The 22,499-nt window shown below is 33.8% G+C and overlaps 1 protein-coding gene across 2 annotated transcripts in view; it reads left to right on the top strand.

Moving 5' to 3' along the window:
• LOC129799005 (cyclic nucleotide-gated cation channel subunit A) overlaps window positions 1-20,047 on the top strand; it is a 65,273-nt gene extending 45,226 nt beyond the window's left edge. For both annotated transcript variants that reach the window (XM_055842570.1, XM_055842571.1), the window contains 8 exons: window positions 1,766-2,031; window positions 5,334-5,604; window positions 9,558-9,676; window positions 9,799-9,993; window positions 18,401-18,611; window positions 18,725-18,865; window positions 19,264-19,414; window positions 19,497-20,047. In XM_055842570.1, the coding sequence (XP_055698545.1) occupies window positions 1,766-2,031; window positions 5,334-5,604; window positions 9,558-9,676; window positions 9,799-9,993; window positions 18,401-18,611; window positions 18,725-18,865; window positions 19,264-19,414; window positions 19,497-19,626 (1,484 nt within the window). In that variant the 3' untranslated portion in view covers window positions 19,627-20,047. The remainder of the gene's footprint in view (window positions 1-1,765; window positions 2,032-5,333; window positions 5,605-9,557; window positions 9,677-9,798; window positions 9,994-18,400; window positions 18,612-18,724; window positions 18,866-19,263; window positions 19,415-19,496) is intronic.
• Window positions 20,048-22,499: the final 2,452 nt, after the last annotated feature.

The following is a 22,499-nucleotide window of genomic DNA, read 5'->3' as shown; positions in this document are numbered from 1 at the left end:
GTTGTTGCATATTTCACTAGGCCAAGTACTTTTATAAATCGGATACAATTAACTTTTAACCATTGGGAACCCTTATTAATCTAAATTTATGCGTCGATGGTTAATAGTTAATTTTATCCGATTTATAAAAGTATTTAGCGTCGTGAAATATGCAACAACGGGAGATTTCTGGATTAGGATGAAGGGAATGAACCCTGAATTGGAGCAGCTGTACGGAGTACCCAGCATTATGGCCTCTATCCAGGGAGAAGAATGTGTCGGGTCCCGGTCAAAATCTCGAAAGCCAAAATCCCGAACGCCAAAATCCCGAAAGCCAAAATACCGAACTCCAAAATCCCGAACTCCAAAATCCCGAAAGCCAACATCCCGAAAACTAAAATCCCGAATTCTTAAAAGTGTCATAGATACTCCCACTATTGCACCCGCGCTTTCTGGAGGCAAAGGAAAACCTTCTTCTAAACATTTTCCCCCATATAATTTCATCCCTTTTAGGATTTTGAACATTCGGGATTTTGGCTTTCGGGATTTTGACGTTCGGGATTTTGGTTTTCAGGATTTTGGCTGCCACCGGTTAATAAGATACATTGAAAAAAAAATTTGACTTGGCACTTTAATTTAAATCATACTAAAAAAACAGAAAATTCTCTAGAATCTAGAACCAATGTGTAAATAATCCGAAAAAACATAATTTTAGAGTGGAATAGGGGTGAGAGATAAAAGATAATATCCAGTTATGGGAAGTTACCGGAAAGTAGTAGCACCGGAAACTAGCTAGTCGATATCTTACCATTCAATTACCGATTGGGATCAATGCAACTTTTAAAAAAATCTAATACTGACCAATTACCAATTTTACGATTTCTAAATATGAGTTAACATCTAAATATAGCACAAAGTAACTTTATATTTGAAAATTAGTAGGACCGTAATTTAAAGAGGGTTTTACGTTTTTTTATATAAATTTTAATGACCTTGCAACTCTTTCATTATCACGAAAATATCACGAAAACAAAATTTCTATCTCATTCGTTCACAAACGTATTGTAAATGTTCATCTTATTTTTTCGCACTCTACTTATGAACATCACAACAAATTTAATTTAAACATTTATGATACATGTTCATTTGCAAAAGAAACGGATAAATATTTAGATTTCATAAAATTCTCTCAATTTCCTGATCTAAAGCCTGTACAAAATTACTCCGACAATTCGAATTGTAAATAAAGAATAATACTCATAGCGGGAAAACTTAAGAAAGTTTCAGTTATTGCTATCTATTTGTTTTAAATTAAAACTTGAATCATGCGAGGAACTTTCTCTTCCACAACGTGACATTTTTTTCTCTTACTTTTTTGACAAATGTTATTTCTTATACTAAACTTTATCTCACTATTCAGTTCAATTTACCAGGAGGAAGATCTTTAACCTAAAAGCAATTTAAAAAATTCCCAGAGGCTCAATATCTTGTATCTATTGTATGTTGAAGAAATGACGAGTTAGAGAAATATAATCAAACACAATTCCTGAGGATGAGGGAAAATGGGAAATCTTAGAAAATTGCAATATTGATTTCTCTTTCAACCCACATTGGATACCAAAAATATTCCAATGGTGACAATAATATCTACCAGGTGGACTTTTTCACCACAATATATGAAGCCAATGTGATGAATAAAATTGAGAATAAAAGGGAGAAAAAATAGAATATTCTGCCTGCATGCTATATAACTTCCTCTTATCAAGACACATCTTTTTCCTTGTAGGTTACCTGGAGCAGGGGCTCTTGGTGCGAAACGCCGCAAAATTGCGTCGGCACTATTTCTCAACGAAAGGCTGGCGTCTGGATTTACTCTCAATTCTTCCTACCGATATTGCCTACTTGTGGTGGCCACCGAGCTCCTGCAATGCTCGTGTTCCGTGTCCTGTTATCGTCCGAATCAATAGACTCCTGCGTATGCCAAGAATGTGGGAATGGTTCGATAGGACAGAAACAGCCACCGGCTATCCAAATGTATTTCGAATATGCAAAGTGAGTATTTTATTCTTCTTATAACCCTCTATATACGATCTGTTTTTCTTTCCCACCCTTGAAAAAGGGCCTTTTTTCACAAACTTTCACCCCTCTAAAGTCCTTCCCAACATATTATGCGATAAACTCTCCATTCCGATACAGTGAAACCTCGAAATGACATAATTTTATATCTGTCTTTTTTACAGATTTTTTTAAAAGATTGTAAATTAAACAAAGTCCTTGATTATGAGGCAATTCTTAGTAATCCAACTTTTATACGCGATCTTATAGTCTTCTTCGTATTCTGGGGATAGGTTCTTAAAATTTTAAAATTAGATTTTTCTTTAAAACCTTGAGAAGATTTATCAATTTGGAGATTCATAAAGCCTAAACATTTTAATTAAATTAAATTGAGCACCTCAAATTCTTTGATAAAACAAGCTTAACCCTTTGGGACACCGGTGTCCCAAAATTAAAAACTAATTTTTCGGACTGCTAGAGGACAAAATAACTTTCTATAGTCAAAAAAAAAGTTTTTGTTTTTGGGACACCGATGTCCCACTCGTCCTTAAAGGGTTAAAAAACAAGTTTATTAGTCGCAAAATTAAAGATTTCTTATTCTGTGTTAAAAGCTAATGATGCTTTGTATAATCCATTCTGTCCTTAAAATTTTCTGAAATTAATAGTTTAAAATATTTTCAAGACAATCTTTAAAATCAAAGAAGTCACAATTTCTATTTCATTATTGTGGAGTTTTCTGCGTTATAGCATGAATCATTAAAGAAATGTGACAGTACAAAATTAAAAATTTTCTTTAAGGATACGAATTTATTAATAATATTAATAATGCTGGCACAACATTCCATGAAGGAACAAGGCCTTCCCGCTAAGGGATTTCTAGACATGCATTATTATTTTTTCTTGTACGGGATGAGGTTGTCAGTCCCATGCCCGTGGAATCAAGTGCAGTGAAGCTCACTGGATGTAATCCGAACACCGTTAACTCCAGAAAAATTCCTGATGACCTAAAGGGGATTCGAACCCGAGACAATTGCATCATAGAGCGAGTGCTCTACCACTTGACTCATTGCCCGAGGATACGAATTAGCCTCTAAAAACCAAGCTTACATTTTTATCTAAATTATTCTGATTGAATTTTAACAGATCAATTAAAGGTTTGTCTTAAAGATTTAATGAAATTTAATGCCTTAGAGTTAAAGATTTTTATGGGAATGTATGAATTACCATGCAAAGACCGATTTAAGGATTTAATTCTCAAAGTTTTATCCCAAAATTATGTTGAAGATGTTAAATTTTACAAGAACTAGATCGAAATAAAAATTCTAACCTTCTTTAGTTATTTTAACTGCTCAAAGCCCACGAGAGAGCAGTTTTCACAATTCAATTGTTTTTTCAACTTTCACTATTCTGGCTTCCAAATGGTAAGAAATATAGACTTCCGCTCTTCGGTGAACCCCACAAGTCAACATTCTCTAGCGAACTAACTTATCCAAAGTACCGTTCATTCATGTCACCCCTTCTAAAACATGATTTTTTACTTATCGCAAAATTAGCAGAGGCGATATCGTTAATTTTTGAATATGTTTTGAATAGTCAAGCTGAACCTATCGCCAGAAAAATCTCCATCTTGGATTGTTCAAGGTTAAATTCCACACACCCTGGATGGCCTAATTTTCAACGGATTTGGTTAAATTTGGACTTTTTTCAAAGGTCTTGAAATTCTGAACTAGACTGCATCGGTCTCAATCGGTGATGGATTGATAAAGTACCGGTGTTACCTTTATTTTAAACACAGAGAGCGACAATCAGAACAAGTGATTCCCAACCCCAATTTTAACCCAAGTAGAGACCGGAATTAATTAGTTGGCAGCATTAAAGCACGTTGGCAATTAATCAAGATCAGTGGCAAAAAGACAGTCAGAGCCAGTGTGTCCCCATAGCTCAGTTGGTAGAGCATTCGCCTAGACAGCGAAAAGACCCCAGTTCGATCCCGGGTGGAGACAGGATTTTTTCCGGTCTCTACTTGGGTTAAAATTGGGGTTGGGAATCACTTGTTCTGATTGTCGCTCTCTGTGCATAAACACAATTCTTGGGATTACGTACCAAGCGAACAGAATTCTGTTCAATCACTTTCAAAATAAATTAATTATCCATGGAAAACATGGGCTGCTGGTTTAATTGTACGCATGATACCGTTGGCAAGACTTGTGGTACGAGTCGAAAACGAGTTGAAGTGCACGTTGGCAATTAATCAAGATCAGTGGCAAAAAGACAGTCAGAGCCAGTGTGTCCCCATAGCTCAGTTGGTAGAGCATTCGCCTAGACAGCGAAAAGACCCCAGTTCGATCCCGGGTGGAGACAGGATTTTTTCCGGTCTCTACTTGGGTTAAAATTGGGGTTGGGAATCACTTGTTCTGATTGTCGCTCTCTGTGCATAAACACAATTCTTGGGATTACGTACCAAGCGAACAGAATTCTGTTCAATCACTTTCAAAAACTTTATTTTAAAAATATTCCTTTTTGTCTTTCATGGAGTTACCTATCCCACCTAAAATTCTGACGCTTTAAAGGCTAAAGACGTTTAATATACTCCAATCTTCTCTTTAAATTTCCTGCATTTAAGGGTTTAAAAAGTCCTTTCGAACTGCCTTAAAATTAAAGTATTCTAAGAAAATTTGAAATTAAAGATATTTTTGGAGAATAAGAATCAACCTTTAAAGACCGATTTACAGACATATCTCTAACCAGATTTATCTCAGAATTTTAAAATCTAAGTCATTCATATCTGGATTTAAAATCCTTATCTGACGACAAATTGCCAAGAAAATTTGACTATAATTCTACTAAATTCCGTTAGTAAAAAGATTCAAGATGATTCAAGATTGGCGATATCAAGATGATATTTTAACGATTTAACGATATTAATCATAAGTTAATCCCAATTTAGTAAAGTATAACAGAATTAGACCATGACTGACAAAATAAGATTTCACAATAAGTTACAAAGCATTTTAAAGAAAAAGTTACCTTTATATAAAAAAAAGTAATGGTATGGATAAAATAGCTTTTCATTGCCACATCGAGGTTGTACTGTAGTGACTGTAGTCAAGAAGCCGGACGATTGAGAAGGAGATACCTAAAGTGTTCAGAAGGGATTCCCACATGATTGTGGAGGAAGCCCAAATGAAATTTCTATTGAATTAGACTCTTTCCCATTTTTTTTCCAAACACCCCGTAAGCTTTTATCTACTTCGGGACTCAAATCAATTTCTTTGGGTGTTTTTCTCGCCCCTGTGCAGGTTGTTCTGGCCATTCTTGTGCTTATCCACTGGAATGCGTGCCTCTACTTTGCAATTAGCTACGCTCTGGGTTTTGGCACAGACAATTGGGTGTACAACTTAAATGGACCAAAGAACTCAACGCTGTCACGTCAGTACATCTACAGTTTCTACTGGTCCACGCTCACCCTAACCACCATCGGGGAGACTCCGACGCCGGAGAATGATGCTGAGTACCTCTTTGTCGTGGCAGACTTTCTGGCCGGTGTCCTTATCTTCGCCACCATTGTCGGTAAATATATTCATGAGTACAAAATGGATTTGGGATAGTTGGTTGCGCACAAAATTACGAATAATGCTTCAAATCGAAAATTTAAATTGAATTTGCCCGGGGGGTGGGGGACATTCAAGCAGTTACAATCGCTGCCAGTACCTATTTTCTTGGATGTGAAGGTTCAAGACGAAATGTAGGTCAAGCTGTATCACAGAGAATTTTAAGTTCATTAATTTTCATATTGGTTCTCATGAAACGAAAACAGATGTTCTTGAATAAATTTATATTAAAATTTTTACTTCAATTTTTTTATTGAAGAAATCGATAGATTGTACATGTTTCGTGTTAATTCAAATTAAGTGCAATTAAAATTCTTATTATTCAATCCAATCAAGTAATTTGAAAATTTTAATGAGTATTGATAGTTTTCTTTGAGTAGGGGAACTTGCGATAGTCGAAACATCTAGATTTTAGAAAATATTTTTTAGAATAATAAATTTCAATAAAATACTGTGCTATTTTGGTATTCTTAAATAGTTAAAATAAAGAAAGATAGAATATGTCTTTATTTGGGTAAAAAAAATAATAGGGGGAAGTGGGGCACCTTTTTAATTGGGATTTTTTCGTATGTTTAAGTGGAACTGAGCCATATCATAATGTAATTTGGCTTCCCAATCTGTACAGCTAAATTATATCACGATAAGGCTCAATTTTATTTAAAAATACGTGAAAAATCCTAATTTCAAAGGTGTCCCACTTACCCCTATGCATGATTACAATTTCCTTTCATGTGCCTCATTCACATTTATCTTGTTTTAATTCTACTAGATAAAAACTAGTTTGAAATTCGTTAGTATCAGTTAGTTTTCTATGAATATTTCATGAAGAACTGATAACTTTTGATATAAACTTTTCAACGCTATATTTGTTAAATGCAAGTCTCGGAATATCTTTTGAGGCTTTTTTATAGGTGTTATTACTTATTCATCGCAATTTCAATAGTCATTGTAGTGAACTTTGCTACATGTGTGATTGTGATTATAAATTTTCATACAAAGCAGTGATATCACACACTTATCTTAAAGAAATCCTAATCAAAATGCTTTTAAAACTAAATTTTTCTTCATTTCAAGATTGGGAGATTTTATTCACACATTTGTTATCAACAATTTTTAAGTGCTTTTTTATAGTTTTCAATGTATTGTAATATTTTGCAAGAAATCATCTAAAGTTTCATCGGGGACTAGGGTTAGTGGACGAATGTGATGTATATACTTTAAAATGCTATTGACTATATCCTTTTTAAGAAAAAGTTTGCACTTGCAATACTTTCAAATGCTTCCGTAACTTACTCACTTGGAGTTGAATTATTTCAACAAAACTTGAGAGTTTGAAAACATTAAGAATTTATAAAAACTTTACAGACGAAGCTAAAATGTTCAAGTATTTATGTATTTGACAAAAAAATCGTAATTGTTGCAATTTAGTGGTATTAACTTGATTTAAAATTACTTTATGCGAACTTTAAAATTTAGTATTATCCAGTTTCTTATGTTACTTGAAACTTTTTAAAGAACAGTCCTTCATTTTTGGGACATCTTATAAATTCTTAGAAAAATGTATAGGATGACATGGTAAAGAAATCCCTAATTCCGAACTTTCACAATTTCTATTATATTTACGTGCATTATTTTTCTTAAAACATCTTAAAATATTGTAATTTTTTTTGTTATGGAATTATGGCGAAATTTGTTACTTTCTTTGACCCTTATGTATAAACTAAGATTTTTAATTTTCAACTATATGGTGAATTACTCAACTATAGGACAAAAAATCTCAAAAGTTCTTAAATATAAGTGAAAATTATGATTTTAGATTAATATTATATGTTTCACTTAAAAGGTAAAAAAAACTTCAAAAACTTAACTAACAAGATAACTCAAAAATAAGACATGTTCAAATTTTCGAAGGAAAAATTTTCGAGGAATCTCTCGTTATTTGCGTTCGGAACACTTTTTTTTTCAGATAATTCTTCAATTTTCCCCCTTCCTTTGCCTTTGCTACACCTTTGACACTAAATAGAGCCCTTATTAATTCTGAATTATGAGCACTTCAAGCTATGTTTATACAATATTGAACAATAGACAAGATGTAGGCCTCCCGTTCACAATTTTGTTCTTGGTATCCTGGGGTCCTCCTTAACCATTTCTTGACTGGGCCTTACTTTGTGTATCTGCCACTACATAGACCTAAAAGATATTTTAGATCATTATCTATAAATAATTTTTTTTTTACAAAAATTTTTTTTTGCCTGCTTGATCTTCGTTAGAGACGTAATTTTACAAAAAATCGTATTGAGTAATAAAATGGTAAAAAAAATAGTACTGAGAAGTTGGGCTATTTTGAGCTGTGGGGTTACATTGATATGTGATTTTTTCGCATACTTCTAATGGAAACTACGCTTTAAAGTAATGTAAGTTAAATGAACAAAATTATTAAGTAAATAAAATAATTGTAAGGCCATGCTTTCTTTGGAAGCATACCAAAAATCGTATATCAATGTAGCCCCACTGCTCAAAATAGCCCTACCTCCCCCTAACAATAATTTTTGAATTTCATTGGTTATAAGGGTTAAAAGGGTTGCATGAATACTCGATAATTCTTACTAATGGGACAATTTCATGCAAAATAGGTCACGTTCACAGCAAAGAATTGCCATAGGGTAAGTGTGTCAAATTCCGGCCAGCTTGCAATTCCGGCCACCTTTTTTGTTCCTCGAATTTCCATGAATTTTTAGTTTTTACATACTTTAGAGATTATACAATGCAAAATAATAACAAGAAATGTAGATTCGACAAACGATATGACGTGAAAAAGGCATTGGAAGAATTCCTGAAGGGCAAGGAACTATGAGAATGAAGGTGGCCGAAATAGGGCACCAAAGCTTTGTCTACATTTTTATTTATTTTAAAATGTATTATGAATGATTTTAAAGTAAATAAAGACGATAAACTGTCTACAAGGTACTAAGCAACACTCCTTAAGTAGAAGGAATGAAAAAAATCAATTTCTATTAAAGATATTACATTTCAAACTTGACTTTGGCGCTTACAAGCAACTATGCCGAAATTTGGCACACTTACCCTATCTCTCTTATTATCTAATCGATTTGGTTTGGTGATTTTAAAAGACAATTGAATGTCTTTATGAAGTGTTAAAATTTAAAAAGTGCTTTTTCTTCAAATGTGACATTCTTCTGCATCTATTTCCTTTTTTGTTGTTTGTTTTATTTTGAAACTATATAGCTTTGAAAATTCTTTAAATATTGAACATAATATCACCAGTATAAGACGTCAATCATCTTCGGTGAATTCAATTAAAACTTTTTAAAAAGCGAATTTTTATTGAATTTTATGAAATAAATAACTTGAAAACATGCAGTTAAATGTCGAAATTGCACACAATGGGGAAACGAACGAATTTTTAATACTGTACTAAAATTATAAAGTTTATTAAAATTCAGCAATTTTAGTCAACAAGCCAGAAAACAGGGTGATTGAACGGATATTCGACTTTATAATTAATTTCTTATTTCACTCAAAATTACTATTTTACGGGATATATTGTTGTCGTATCCCTGTGCCTCCTCAAACTTTCCTTGTTCCTTGACTAATTAATTTGCTTATCAAAGTTTTCCCTGTCAGTTTGCGTAATTTAATTCTCATCTCATTATCAAATTAGCATTTTATTGTTCAGGTTATTAATTTTGTCATCTACCGAGGAAATTACCAGTATATCTTCAGCTGTAAATTCAAATTCCATAAGCTGTAAATCATATTGTACCAAAAATTGCCTCCCACGAACCACGGGGTTATTTTTTGCACTTTGAAAGGCAAATATTTTTGGGCGAGGGTTCAATGATTGATTGGATTTTTTTTCTCTCTACCATTTTCTTTTTTTTCTCAACACAGGAAATATTGGTTCTATGATATCCAATATGAATGTAGCGAGGGTCGAATTCCAAAATCGAATGGATGGCGTAAAACAATATATGGCCTTCAGGAAGGTTGGCGGTGAACTAGAGGCTCGGGTAAGTATTCTATTGGGGGCTCTTTTACACCCCCAGCTAATTCCATAAATGGCTCTGGAGTGCGTTATGTTGACATGAATGGCGAGAGCATGGTTTGAGATAAAGAATCGTGCAATTTTCAGGTGATACGGTGGTTTGCCTACACATGGGCCCAAAGTGGGGCACTAGACGAGGAGAGGGTACTGGCAGCACTGCCGGATAAACTGAAGGCGGAAATTGCCATTCGAGTGCATATGGACACGTTGAAGCAAGTGAGAATCTTTCAAGACTGCGAACCCGGATTGCTCGAAGCGCTTGTTCTCAAATTAAAGCTCCAGGTGAGAAGACCTCTTTTAATTTACCCCTTCCACAAAAACCGCTCAGTGATTTTGTGTTGTATTCTTGGAAAACTTTCTCCTGCTGCGATTAATTTTCCGCGAGATGGAAAATACTCACCCTCATAATGCTGTCTTTAAAATTATAGAGTTTGCAGAAATTCTGCATTCATATTTTGTGGGACTTTCTTCTACAAGTTTAGCAATTTAGCAAGAAATTAGGATGAAATATCTGAAGTTTTATGTCCAAATAAAAAAAGACACTATTTTCTTGCCAATTTACCAGCGAGATAATGGGACTTTAGTCTTAGTCTATGTTTTATGAGAATGCAATAGACATTTTTGTAAAATAACTGAGAGCATTGAAAGATATATACGAGTATACATATAATATGACGCAATAGTTCAATTTTTCAAAATACTTTATTTCTTATACAACGTGGTACATTCTGTCATTATTTTCACAATTAGAAGTATAAGTTTTTTTTTTGCAAAATAACTTGAAATAATAAACTAGAATCAGGGAAATAATGGCACTTTATTTATTGGCGGAGTGGTCTACTGGCCAACCGGCCGTTACCACGCCTAGAGGCCAAACGGTTGCAGAGAGAGACTTGGAACCTTCGGGAGACCTTCCCATAAGTCGACCCTGAGACCATTAATACGCCCCTCATTTCCCCCTCCCTTTCCATTCCAAAACCTTTTTCTTTGGGATTGCTAGAAAACGCGTCGTGCGATTATTTTCGTTTTTGGATGTTGTTTCAGAGGTTCCAAGTTAGAAGTGCGATATTTTCAATACTACTTGATTTTCTTTGTAACTCTCTTTTCAGAAGGGTTGTTTAGAAACTTGGCAAGCTATTTATCGTTTTTGTTTTTACTAAAATTAGTCTTAATACGTTTAAAAATGAATTGATATGTAGAGGTAAATTTGACTCAAATTTTGGACACCATGGCTGAATATTTGGACAGATAATCTGCCTCAATAAGATGCCCATTGTTCTCCATTTCAAAAATCTATCTTACCAAGTCCTCTTCCTGTTTATGTAAAGGAACCGTAGAATGTCACGAGAAGCCCGGAAACTTTCCATATCATTCATTAAAGTGAGTTAACTTCGGTAATCCAAGTATTCGCGGATTCGCTCATTCCCTGACTGTTCCGGAAGTTTTTTTTAAGGCTTTTCTCACTACATCTCACAAAAGCTAAAACTTCACGAAATTTCGAGGAAAAAACACCTGTCCAAAATAAGGACTATCACCTCACTGGCGAATCTCTTAGAAAATTGACCATTTTTCACACGAAAAACGTAATTCACAAGGTCAAATGTGTGGTTCAGGTCAAATGTACAAATCACCATTAATGTGAATCAACACAATATTAAATGAATATTTAATAATATCACTAAAAAGCAGTGAGGAAAAATTGTTAGTACTTCACCATAGCTAAATAAGACTGAAGTAAACGCAAATTTCTGTCATATTTATCGTAAGCAATTGCTCACACTGAATTTTCAACAAGCAACTTTAACTTAAATTTTATTCAAAATTTAACTTATTTAGTGATAAAATCTTTCGAAAAGAACAAATATTTAGATAGAATTCATTGTTCATCAAATATTGGAATAAAAATTCATAATTTTTAATCAATTCAGTTTTAGTGTCCAATTTTACCCTCATAGTGTCCAAATTTAGAAACTGTCCATAATTATGAGCCTTTCCTCTACCTAGGCGGACAATTTCGTCCATATATTGTAGTAGGACTGTTGAGCCGAGAAGAGTTGAAGGGACAAAGCCCGTTCTGACGAACACTCTTGTAAGCCAAAGGTGCCAATTACAAATGTTCAGCTGAGGTGGTGATTCTGAGGCGTGCTAATAACGGCGATTAACCTCAGGTTACTATTTCGCTATAGTTCGGCTAGATCGGGTTGTGAGTGCTCAACGACTTCTAAGCCAAACTCGAATCGGCTTCTTAGTCGGTTTTCACCATTGAAGCGAGGAGGACGTCGGTCATTTGCGGCTATCTTCGAATGGAGCAATGTAACTCACTCCCAGAAGATTATAGCAATACAGGGTGCTTCAGCATATTCTGGTGTTGATCTGTATCACTTCTTGAACAGTTTTAAAGGTGAAAGGTTTAAAAGGCTTTAGAGAGCGTATTTCTCAACCGAATAGGACTATGTTTGGGCTCATTGGACAGGTCTTAAAACTTCTGATAATTCTGATCCGGTTCTAATCAGTTATGAACCGGCAAGGAACCGGTTCATAATCGATAATTATTTTTTTCCCAAATTCCCAATTATTTTCCCAAATTGTTACTTCTAAACCATTAGTTATATTTTAAATAGTTTGAGTTAAAATCGGTTGTAAACCGGTTAATAGTACATGATAGAAAAAATCTTTTGTGAATAGAATCCAAGTTGCGAGTACGAGTATTTCGATAAAAGATTTTTTTTGTTCTAAAATTCAATAAATCTTCAATACCTGTTTCGCTTCTTTTGGAAGTATGGATTTGCAAGAAAAATACATTTTTTTTAGTAAAATAATTACTTAAAACTTACTTAAAACATTTCTCTGAAAACGTGTCTTCTGGAGAAACAGATTTTTTCAATGAGCTTGTCTTCTTTATCAAAATTTTATTGTGCTTTTAATCTCTTTTTTTCACTAGATTTTTGAAGTTATATTTTTGTGATTCTCCTGGAACAATGCAACATTTCTGAAGACTAATTTCTCGGATCTTTTGATAGGAGAAATTCTTTCTCATCATAAATTTCTTATTGAGTACTTAAAACTTTGGAAAAACTTAAGGTTGAATGAAATTGACTTTTTAGATGTCTTACAATCCAAAAGAGTTTATACTTCCAAAAAATTTCCAATATTTTCTTCCTAGACTTGATTTTAAATGAAATAAATTCAATTAGAAAAGTTTAAATGGGTTTAGTCTTCTAATGAAACAATGAAAATTGTGAAAATTGCTCAAAAATATAATTTGAAATTTAATTCACTCTAAATTCTTATTTTTTCTAATAATTCTATGTTTATAAATTCTTTATACACCAGTTGAGAAGGTCTCAACTTTATAATAAGCCGAAGGATAATTTCCGATGTGATAGATCTTGTGACTTCGAGCACTCCACTAATTCGAGGTGGTTTGCCACTATTTTTTACAATAAACAATAAACAAAAATTTAATTGCAAATTGCAAATTGTATACAGTTTCATGCAGTACAATCGATTGTTTTCCCATGCAGAACCATTAAATTTTGATACTAATTGGAATTTTTATATTTATTTAATAGCAAATTTACTGTAAAGAGAAAAAAACAAACACATCTGTTGACAAATGATGATTATAATCAAGTTTAGATTTTTTCAGCATCATTATTTTAATTATTGATTTTCTCTAGGTATACTAAAATCCGCAAGAGTAAACGCAATGTGGGATTAAATGTTGCATGGAAAATTGTATATGTCTCATTTAAATATTGAAGTTCGATATTTCAGTAAAATTCAATATTCTACGTGTTTAAAGGGCTCCTTTTGGAAGTATTGAGTGAGACACTTTCAAGATAAATTCCCCTCCATTCTTTTCATGGCGTAGAGAATGAATGTAATCCTCAGGAAATTGACTCAAATTTCTATGATTATCCCTTTTTTTCCAACTGAAATTGAGAACATTGGTTCATATTGTTGGAGAAATTTGATGGAATTTCTCAAGCAAAGGCAGCCTGTGAACTTGATTCTTTTTTTTTTCATTTAATTTTATTTTAATAGAAAATCAATTTACTCAGAAATATTACTCGTAAAAAAATGAAGAAGAAAAAGTTCAATTTGTTAGAAATATTGTAAATAAATTTCTCATAGGAATTATGCTATGTTCTATATAAGTTTGATATCTTGCATGACTTAAAAATATAAATAAATATCTCTTTTGCAACGTCTTCCATGAATAACTAATGGTAATATAATTTGTTTTAAGTAAATTTCTTGAGAAAAACCTAATTCGTTTTTTTTCACAATTTCACGCATATTGACGTAAGTCTTTCAGAATAATTTTGTCGATTTTAATTGAATCTCACGGAACGGGAATACTTCAAATTGATGATGTTCTTAAGTGATATATTTTGCTCTGAGCTTCATTTATATAATACCTTTGTAACTCAAGTGTTGCACATACTTCTTTTCGAGTGTGTGAAACATAGGGATTTGTTTAACAATATGAGGTGTACAAGTTTCGTGTAAAGTTTTCTTTCGATTGAAATGTCAATAAACACCTTGTTAATTTTTATTAGGTATCTATATAAATATCTTAGTGGGACATTTTCCCATAATATTACTAAACAATAAGATATAAACTACACCATTGTATGCAGGTTTTTATGGCTTCTCTTTAAAAGTATTTATTTGAATCTATTTTGTCGGCTAATTGGACACCTTAAAAAATAAATAAATAATTTTGATTATCCTCTATAAAATCATTACAATATAATTCCATTGAAAAGAAGACTGGGCAAAATATATGGCCACTGGTACCGACATTTATTAGATATAGGGTGGAATAACTGGCTATCGCCATGTTTAGGAAAAAATTAAATTCATTTAATCATAACTTTTGAATCCTTGTTACAAGATAAGTCAAATTTGACACAAAGTTACTTAGATGTATTGGCTCTAGATACGTGAAAACAATAATCCTAGAACATAACGCTGGACTACTTAAAAAACTGATTTTTATTAATAATGCAAAAATAACCATTTCGTCGCCACTTTTTACCACTTTTCGCCAGTTTTGTAAAATTTGTAACCACTTCTCGCCACCCACTTGAAAAGAACCACACTCGGTTATTTTAGGCAATGCTATGAAAAGAATACATTCACCATTTCTCTTTCCTTGTGATCACTTTATTATTACTCTCTTTAAATGATTTTTCTTCACTTTTATTTGAGAAATCAAATTATAGGGCTTTTGCAGAAAGTAAACAATGCAGATTTGACAACTGAGAATGTACGAAGAGAAGTTAGCGTCGCCTATTGAAAAGATATGGCGACAGGTGGTAAAATCAATTCCAGAATATTACCACTTCTCGCCATGCCTCATTTTTATACAAAAATAATATAAAATGAAATATTAATTGACTAAATACAAATTTTATGTATTCCACAAGTGCAATTAAATATTCAATAGACAAATTATTTACCCAAATAGGTATTTTTGGCCTGATGAAAATTTGACGACACTTAGTACATTTGGTAAGAGATGTTGGATTTGATGCACTTGCTTAAAATATTGCTCTAAAAAGTGATCAAAATCATGAATCCAAAACGAATAATTATTATTTTTCGATTCTATGCGTAGAAGCAGAAACAATACAAAAAAAATTGCGACTCATTTATTTCATAAATTGCGAAAAATAGCGATTTCAATGTAAGTGGCGAGAAGTGGGGCACTGGCGAGAACTGGTGATTCCACCCTACAGCTAGGCCCATTTTATAGATATTGCGGTATGATTTAAACATTTCTGAAACATTTAATCGGAAATTAATGGTAATGATCCTTTTAAAGAGACACCATTTTTGTATTTTCTTTCTCGAAGATGGTCTCAACCTAAACTATCCATATAATTTTTGGTTTAAATTTAATGTACGATCTAGACTTTAAAGTAATATATTTAAGTTTCATCTGCTCATGCTCCATTTGGCACCTTTTATAAAAACTAATAGTTATTTTGAGCGCTAGAATTTCGTGTTCAAGTCAGTTGACAAAATTGATAACGCAACCATTAGCGGGAATAGGTAAAGGGATCAGTATTTTCGGAGTCGTTTCTGAAAACCTTTAAAAATTACTGGATAAAATTTCTTCTAGTGTGTACATGCCATTACGCCTTTGAATGTTTTTAATCACATGAAGAGATTATGTATGACAACATAAGTTTCTATGAAAAAATATTATTTAGAAAACGAACTAATTTTAAAAAAATATCGTTATTTGGGTACCGGTTTCTTTATTGGGCGTAATATTAGTGGTCCTGCCCGGGGCCTTGTTCGCCGGGCCCAGGCAGGACTCATGTAAGTCATGTAAGACCTGCCAGGGTTAGCTGCGAATAAGCGATTTTCGTAAATAAGCAGTCCCCTACCATGAGTTAAACCATTATTGGTTGTGTTTTGGGGTCTTTAGCAATGTCACCACCATGCTAAACTCTCGTTCCTCAGTATCTCCTGGGGACTGCTGCTTTTACCCCACATTTTCAGTCTCCCCACAAGGGGTCTCAGTTCGTCTTCCTCTTTGTGGGTTCAGAGTTGAGTGAGAATGAGAACATTCCTTTGTTCCAGGGCGCTTTTCCTTTCCTTTTCCCGTCAGCTAAATGGGTTACTTCTTATTATCTATTATCTGTGAGACTTCTTATTATCTATCCGGTTATTATTAGCCTTATTAGCCATCATATAAACCAATGAAAGGAGTGTTTCCCTTAAAGATTGCTATTGGACAAACCACGGCGAATTTCCATAATCCCAAAATGAGAGATAATTCTGTCTACCGCACGAAGTGAATCTTTAAGGTCTGTTTCAATTTGTTAAGTGAAATATTTTTATCATCTTCAATATTTTAGAAGTATTACTGACCCTTGTGGGGCTTCTAGGTCCCATTTACGGTAGAGTATACGACAGCCATATTCCACTTACTCTACTGCGAGAAATAATTTTCTTGTTGAAAATCATACTAGCTCTATTGGAAACTGGGGCACCACCAAACACGGGGTAGCATCAAACACTACGATTTTTTAATCAGATATTCAACTTCAGAAGACAAGACTTATAGGAATTTATGGGCACTATAGGGATGCTTGTCCAGTGAAAAATGGTCGAGATAGTCTAAGTAGTTTAGAAATAAAAATATTTCACTTAACAAATTGAAACAGACCTTAAAGATTCACTTCGTGCGGTAGACAGAATTATCTCTCATTTTGGGATTATGGAAATTCGCCGTGGTTTGTCCAATAGCAATCTTTAAGGGAAACACTCCTTTCATTGGTTTATATGATGGCTAATAAGGCTAATAATAACCGGATAGATATTATTAGCCTTATTAGCCATCATATAAACCAATGAAAGGAGTGTTTCCCTTAAAGATTGCTATTGGACAAACCACGGCGAATTTCCATAATCCCAAAATGAGAGATAATTCTGTCTACCGCACGAAGTGAATCTTTAAGGTCTGTTTCAATTTGTTAAGTGAAATATTTTTATCATCTTCAATATTTTAGAAGTATTACTGACCCTTGTGGGGCTTCTAGGTCCCATTTACGGTAGAGTATACGACAGCCATATTCCACTTACTCTACTGCGAGAAATAATTTTCTTGTTGAAAATCATACTAGCTCTATTGGAAACTGGGGCACCACCAAACACGGGGTAGCATCAAACACTACGATTTTTTAATCAGATATTCAACTTCAGAAGACAAGACTTATAGGAATTTATGGGCACTATAGGGATGCTTGTCCAGTGAAAAATGGTCGAGATAGTCTAAGTAGTTTAGAAATAAAAATTAGTGTTTGGTTCTACCCCGTGTTTAGTAGTGCCCCAGTTTCCCTAGTTCTTTTTCCTTTTACATGCTGTTTAGAAGGTCCCTGAACATTTTAATTTTTGTTAAGATCTTTTGATGTTATAGAACTCATTCGTTCGCGAATTGTTGGATCAAGGCGTGAATCGTTAAGAGAAACCTTTTTCAATTGCCTGAGAAATGTTTTGCCAAATTTAAGAAGCACAAAAAACTGTTTAGCGAAACTCGTTTGTCTATTTGTGTAAAACGATAAATTAATTCTAATTTGTATACATTTCGTTTTATCAAAACGGATCCAAAAGGAAACTCTAACAGAATTGTTAGTATATTTCGTATCAAAACCATAAAGAAAAATAATTGAAAAAAAAATAATATCGTCTCTTGGCAGAATTTTGTTCCAAAGAAAATTTATTTCAATATTTTGCTCATATGGCCGAGAGTTTTTGCCGTATAAGAGTAAAAATTATGCTAAGAAGTTTGTATTTTCCAATAATTTTTCTTATGTCTTCGGCACACCTTTTAGATTAGGAAAATTTCATATAGTCAAAATTCGCATCTCTTTCTTTCTTAAAAGCTGTGCATATGTCTATGCTATTCTTTCGCACTCTTCTTCTTCTTTTGAACATCAAACGAAATTTAATCTAGTTCCGTCCAATTTTAAGACCGATTCTTTTGATAAAGAAAGATAAGTGAATTTTTACTTTATGAAATTTTCCTGATCTAAAAGGTGTGGCAGAGCTACTATATTTTAAATGTGGGTGTACATGTTTCTTATCGAACACTTTGTGCTTTGGAGTATGCTGAAAATTGCGGAAGACAATTAAAGGGGTTGCTTGAATGGTTTGTCTTCAACAGGTATTCAGTCCGGGCGATTACATTTGTCGCAAAGGTGACGTTGGCAAGGAGATGTACATCGTGAAGAGAGGTCGCCTATCGGTGGTGGGAGACGATGGGGTGATGGTGTTGGCGACTCTTGGTGCTGGATCGGTATTTGGGGAGGTGTCCGTTCTTGAAATTGCTGGCAATCGAACAGGAAATCGTCGTACAGCAAATGTTCGATCAATAGGTAAGCTTCCCAATAAAATGATTTAAATTGAAATGCAATGAGACAACTTGGTATATACGCTTAATTGGTCATATACCATCTTATGCGCCATTGGACCATCTTCCCTATCATAGGCTATTCGGATTTGTTCTGCCTGGCGAAACGTGACTTGTGGGAGACACTGGCAGATTATCCTGAGGCAAGAGCTTCCTTAACTGAACGAGGTTGTCAACTTCTTAGAAAAGACGGATTACTGGATGAAGAAGTTTTTGCCAGTGAGTAAAATTTTCTCTCTTCTCCTGATTCTTGTTCCATTGAACTTTGTAAATCTTATAAACTACGGATATTCATTTTCTTGCAAAAAAAAAACACTATTTAGCACGAAATCCACTTAAAAGATTGATTAAGCGAAAGAAAAGTTTATCCTATCAATATTAGATTATTGCTTTATTAGATAATGATGGAAGTAATTATACTAAAATCTGATTTTTTTGCTTACATGAATTTTCGTATTTGGCCCAATTTGCTGATGGGCTTTCCAAGAGGTGCTTTTTCTTCTCTCACTCTCTCGATAAAGTAAAATCCAATAAAGCTGTTTCAGCAAATCTCTCGTTTTTGTATCAATATAAATCACGTTCATCATTAATTTATCCCCAATTTGGGATATTTCTAGGTTCTCAGAGAGTTCAAGATTCACTAGAGAGTGGTGTTGTAAAATTGGAGAGTGCTGTTGAGAATCTGAATTTGCGTCTTGCTCGTCTTCTAGCAGAATATTCAGCAAGTCAGGCCAAATTAAAGCAGAGAATTGCTAAATTGGAATTGAGGTGAGATTGAGAAACCAATTTAATTTGGTATTAGAATAAAACTATGCATTACATAAGCTACTTAATTATATTCAATATGCAGCAGCACATTGCCATGTGGAGATGAACAAGGTAGGATCCAAAGATCGAGAATACATTCATCCCTGCAACCAAGACGACGGAAATCACGTGCTACGTCGGCTTCATCGACCAACAAACAGAATACACTGTGAAAATTTTTCCACGTTTTCCCTCCGTTTCTCTGCTATTTCTTTTGCAGTTTGTATAAACATATAAGTTTCTTGTCCTTCTCTCGTAAAATAGATTTTAAAGTTAATCTCTTTTGAAATCCATTGGAGAATGATGTTTTGTGCCTCGAGAAGAGAAGAAAAAGTCATTTTTGGGTGATTATTTGAGATTTTATTAGGAAAATTCTTATCAGATGGCGTCTAAGCTCATTTCACACGATCACCTTCAATGTTCTTTTCGTGCAGCATTTTGTCTAAGTGCCTGGGGGAAAGGGGTTTGAGAAGATTGTCTCTCAATTTTTTTTTTGATAGGCAAAAGTACCACCTTGCAAAGTCAATTAATGTGAATACTTTTCCATTTTGTGGAAAATCATAATACAAAAATAAAATGGTGGTTATTGCTTCATTCTCTTATTTTAGCAAGAGTGTGAGGTTATGTTGAGTCTAACCTCAAAAAGTCTGTGAAGAAAATTTTCTAAGCAAAGAGGTTAATTGAAATTTGTGGTATTGTTGATAATGACATAACATCAAGGTAATTATTAGAATTGTGAAAAGTTATAAATTTTTCCTCTTGAAAAATTTATTAATACAAACAAACAAATACAATTTTTTTTCTTCATATCTTTTTATAGTTATACGGAAAGGTTATTTTCAGCGTGAAACCATAAATGCAAAATTTTACCGACTAAATATTCACGAGAATTAGTCTGAGTCAATTTGGATTTGGATTTTAATCTAAGAGGGTTTTTAATCGGATTTTGGCAACATGGTAAAAATCTTATTAATTTTTTTTATTGTTCGAACTCAAAAAGATTGAGTTAGATTTTGGTTTTTTAAGGCCCTCTTATATATCTAAAAAAAATCTCCTTGTTCATTCCCTCTTCTCCTACCACCTACTCCACCAAAGCCATGTTTTATGGTTCATTTTAGAAGCAGCTTTAACGATTTCTTTTATTTTTGGGTATTGTTGAGAAAAGTTCAAGCGAACATTTCAGCTATACATACATAATGATTGGAAAATGCGAAATTTTGATTTTATAAAGGTCAGTGTTCAACCACTCTGGAATGCTTACTTTTAAACCGATTTGATTAAATTTAAATTTTTTGAAAGGTTTAAAAATTTCCAGCTCTAATGCCATAGACAGACTTAAGACTTAATTCGAGAGACGGTTCAACAAATTATAATTAAAATATTGATTTGACGAAATTCCCATTAGTTTCCCACTAACTAAGCCGTTTTTCGGCTTAAGCCGAGAGATGGATTAGTCAGAAACTGATGGAAATGCAGCCTGGTCATTATTTTGATTATAATTTCGTTAAGCCGACTCTCGGCGGCTTAAATCGTAAGTGGATCTTTAGGGCATAACTCCGTTTCAGTGGTCCTAACCGGTAAGGAATCGGTAAAGCATTTTTAACTAATGTGTGTTTTTCAAAAACATTTTCTTTTACAAATTCGATCATTTATTACCGTATTAGAGGTCAAAAAGTGAGCGATATGGACTTTTGGACTCGTTTGTCTTCCTAAAAATATGTCCAAAGTATCATAGAAATAGTGAAATTAAGACTAAAATTAAATATAGCTTTAAAATCTCCTGATATCGATTCATAATACCTTGGAACCGATTATGGTTAATCTAAAAATCAAAGACTATTCCAATCATTCCAACGATTCCAAAAATTTCAGAAATACATGTTTAACTTTTAATTTTGATAAGAAAACTATATTTAAAGAATTATTCTTGTCTGAAGAGCAATTGTGATCGCCGTCACGGGCTTTATCATATGGTTTAACAGTGCTTTTTATCATAGAAAACTTCCCGCCATAGTGGAAATGTCAATCTTCGGTTTTGGCGCTGAGCGACAAAAATCGAAGTTGGCAACCATGAGTCGCTCTGTCATTTTATCAATACGATATACTAGCATATCCTCCCGTCACGGGTGATAAAAGTGTTTTTCAAGTGAAAAAGGATTTTTCTTAAAACAAATGAGAGTAAGTAACTTATTTTATTTAATTGAGGTCCAAAAAAACGTTAATTTAATTAATTAATTCTTTTTCATAATGTTTGTTTTATTTTATAATACATATTTTGTGGCAGTGTTTTTGTTTGCTTTTTCTCTAAAAGATTATTTGTTTTCGCATTTATTTGTAGGGACTGATGATCAAGTTCCAGAAAACTTGTCAAAACAAGAGACAGTGGGGCTCATCTGAGACAAGGCAGTGGCAAGAAAGTGAAAGCAAAAGCGTCTGAACGGTGACAAGATTCGAATCGGTGGAGGTGTAGGCGATGAGGAGTACACCGAGGATGATCTCCCAGTTCTTTTAATTCTCGGAAGTGCAGTTGCCGGATAGACAGGAGTCCCGGTCATGGAAGAGGTTATCTTTGTCCATTTGAGGCTTCACTTACAAGTCAGGACGCTGGCCCATCAGTACAAGAAGAAGAGAACGAGAGAGGCGTAGAATTTCACCACATTTTTGAATTCTCAGTTGCCAATCAGGATTCTTAATCAGTACAAGGAGGAGAAGAGGGATAAGAATTGCTGTTTATCACACTGTTGGAGATACCGTTTTTAATGGAGATGATTCTCCCAGCAGGACAGCGAGAGGAAGAAGATGCTGCTGTTTATAGCACAGCCGAAGATGCCGTTTTAAATCAGGACGCTTCTCCATCAGCACAAGCATTTTCTCTGCAAGAAAATGACCCTGCTGATGATCGCAACCTTGACTTTTAAAGAAAATCCACACACTGCGTCGCCGCTCAGAACAAGGATCTTTTACGAGAGAAGGTGGAGGACATTTAGTAATCTAAATAAAGGTGTAGGATGACCTAACTAAAGACATCGATGGAATCAGGACCTAA

This window comes from Phlebotomus papatasi, chromosome 1, assembly GCF_024763615.1.
Source record: "Phlebotomus papatasi isolate M1 chromosome 1, Ppap_2.1, whole genome shotgun sequence".
NCBI classification, from domain to species: Eukaryota; Metazoa; Arthropoda; class Insecta; order Diptera; family Psychodidae; genus Phlebotomus; species Phlebotomus papatasi.
The sequence above is the reverse complement of the archived record's forward strand: the minus strand, read 5'-3'. Positions and strand labels throughout refer to the sequence as shown.